General features: G+C 44.2%; 1 protein-coding gene across 1 annotated transcript; it reads left to right on the top strand.

The window, feature by feature from the left end:
• Positions 1-749: 749 nt before the first annotated feature.
• LOC699185 (small ubiquitin-related modifier 5) lies at positions 750-2,138 on the top strand. Its single transcript, XM_028828769.2, has one exon. The coding sequence runs from the start codon at positions 1,010-1,012 to the stop codon at positions 1,397-1,399; it is 390 nt and encodes a 129-aa protein (XP_028684602.1). The 5' UTR covers positions 750-1,009; the 3' UTR covers positions 1,400-2,138.
• Positions 2,139-2,647: the final 509 nt, after the last annotated feature.

The following is a 2,647-nucleotide window of genomic DNA, read 5'->3' as shown; positions in this document are numbered from 1 at the left end:
CAGAATGACCAAGAGGGAGGAGGGAAGGGATGAGGGGAGGTGGCCATGGCTTTTCTTGTGTGACACCAGAAGGCTTCTCCCCATCCTGGGTGGTTCTTTCAATGTGAAGGGAAGCCATGAGGAGGCTTTACAGAAGGAGAATGTCGTCATCTGATTTCCATTCTTATAAAATGGAAATGGGGGCCAGGCGCGGTGGCTCATGCCTGTAATCCCAGCACTTTGGGAGGCTGAGGCGGGTAGATCACTTGAGGTCAGGAGTTTGAGACCAGCCTGGCCAACACGGTGAAACTCTGTCTCTACTAAAAAAATACAAAAAGCCGGGCATCATGGCACATGCCTGTAATCCCAGCTACTCGGGAGGCTGAGGCAAGAGAATTGCTTGAACCCAGGAGGCGGAGCTTGTGGTGAATCGAGATCGTGCCACTGCACTCCAGCCTGGGTGACCGAGCGAGACTCCGTCTCAAAAAATATTAATGAAATATAATAAAATAAAATAATAAAATAAAATGGAAATGGAGAATGGATTCACTGGAGAGGGAGACAACTGAAGCAGTGGGTAAACCAACTGGGAGTCCCCGACAGTTGTCCAGTCAAAATACCACATGGACTTGGCCACCTCAATGAAGATGGGGTAAAGCCGGTTGATTTCAGACCTGCTCTAGAGGGAGAGACAACAGGCTATCCAGACTGGGTGAGGAGATTAGAGGAAGAAGAAACAGGGACATGCTGACGTTGTTGTTGTTAGGCTGGGAAAAGATAGCTGGCGGCCCCTGAGAACAGAGAACCCAAGTTCTCTTTGGGTCCTGTTAAGTTTGAAATTGATGAGGAAGCAGGAACAGGGAATACATAGCGGTACTTTAAATTAAAAAGTTAGCTCTTCTCCGGGCCTCCTCTCTGTGCCTAGCGGAAGTGACGCAAGCTGCACCGGAAGTGATGCGAGGCGTAACAGTAGTGACGTGAGCATAGCGGAAGTGACTACGGCCGCGGTGTCGTGCTGTGACGAAGGGAGATGGCATTGTATACGCTAGAACGGGGTTCTGCCTACCTCGAGACCGCTGCTGTTCGGAGACCTGCAGGTGAATGCCCCATCACCATGTCTGACCAGGAGGCAAAACCTTCAACTGAGGATTTGGGGGATAAGATAAAAGATGAAGATATTAAACTCAGGGTTATTGGACAGGATAGCAGTGAGATTCACTTCAAAGTGAAAATGACAACACCTCTCAAGAAACTCAAGGAATCGTACTGTCAGAGACAGGGCGTTCCAGTGAATTCCCTCAGGTTTCTCTTTGAAGGTCAGAGAATTGCTGATAATCATACTCCAGAAGAACTGGGAATGGAGGAAGAAGATGTGATTGAAGTTTATCAGGAACAAATCGGGGGTCATTCAACAGTTTAGACATTCTTTTTTTTTTTTCCTTTTCCCTCAGTCCTTTTTTATTTTTAAAATAGTTCGTATGTAACGTGGAATTTAAAACGGAATTGAAAACAGGCACTCTATCTCTTTAAAACATCTGGTAATTTGAATTCTAGTTCTCATTATTCATTATTGTTTGTTTTCATTATGCTGATTTCTGGTGATCAAGGCTCAGTCCTCTTCATATTGCTCTCTCCTTTTATAAAAATTACGTGTGCACAGAGAGGCCACCTTTTTCAGGACTGTACATTTTCAGATGACAAGATCGACCAATGCAAGTGTTCATAATGACTTTCCAGTTGGCCCTGATGTTCAACCATGTGATTGTTTCACTCCTGGACTATGACTTTTGGTGGGAGATGGAAGTTTTTTAAAGAACTGAGCTGTGGAAAAATGACTTCTCCTTAACAACTTGAAGCTATTTTTAAAATTTGAGGGTCTGGACCAAAAGAAAAGGAGCATCAGGTTAAGTCAAGATGACAGATAAGGTTGAGCTTAATGACTAACTCCAAAGATGGCTTCCCTGAAGAAAAGGCATTTGAAGATTTTTTTTTCTTAATCTTGTCAGAAGATCCCAGAAAAGTTCTAATTTTCATTAGCAATAAAGGTATACATGCAGAAATGAATACAACAGAATGCTGCTCTTTTTTATTCGTACTTTTTGGCCTGAGATACCGGGTTTTAAATGGACAGTGACTACACCAGCTTCATTAAAATAAACAATATTGTAAAAATCATAAAAGAAAAAAGTAAAATCTAGATACAGACTAGTGGAAAAATCAGGAGTATCCAGCTTGATGGGTTTTCCCAAAGGGACACCCATCGAAAGTTCCTCTGCACCCCCTTCTATCACTTCCCCACTACAGTAGTTAAGGGTAACTACTGCCCTAGTCTTAAGCAATAAACAAGTTTTATTGGCGTTTTTAAACCTATGATTAGAGGTAAGTGAGGGCATTTGCCCAGAATTTCTCAAAAAATTACCTCAGTTAAGACCGGATGCAGTGGTTCACCCTGTGATCCCAGCACTTTGGGAGGCCGAGGTGGGCGGATCACGAGGTCAGGAGATGGAGACCATCCTGGCTAACATGGTGAAACCCCGTCTCTACTAAAAATACAAAAATTAGCCGGGCATGGTGGTGTGTGCCTGTAATCCCAGTTACTTGGGAGGCTGAGACAGGAGAATCGCTTGAACCGAGGAGGCAGAGGTTGCAGTGAACTGAGATGGCACCA

This window comes from Macaca mulatta, chromosome 10 (assembly GCF_049350105.2).
Source record: "Macaca mulatta isolate MMU2019108-1 chromosome 10, T2T-MMU8v2.0, whole genome shotgun sequence".
NCBI lineage: Eukaryota > Metazoa > Chordata > Mammalia > Primates > Cercopithecidae > Macaca > Macaca mulatta.
This window is presented reverse-complemented; position numbering and strand designations above follow the sequence as displayed.

Coding starts and splice junctions, on each gene's coding strand:
- LOC699185 (XM_028828769.2), top strand. CDS start 1,010: ATGGCATTGTATACGCTAGAACGGGGTTCTGCCTACCTCGAGACCGCT.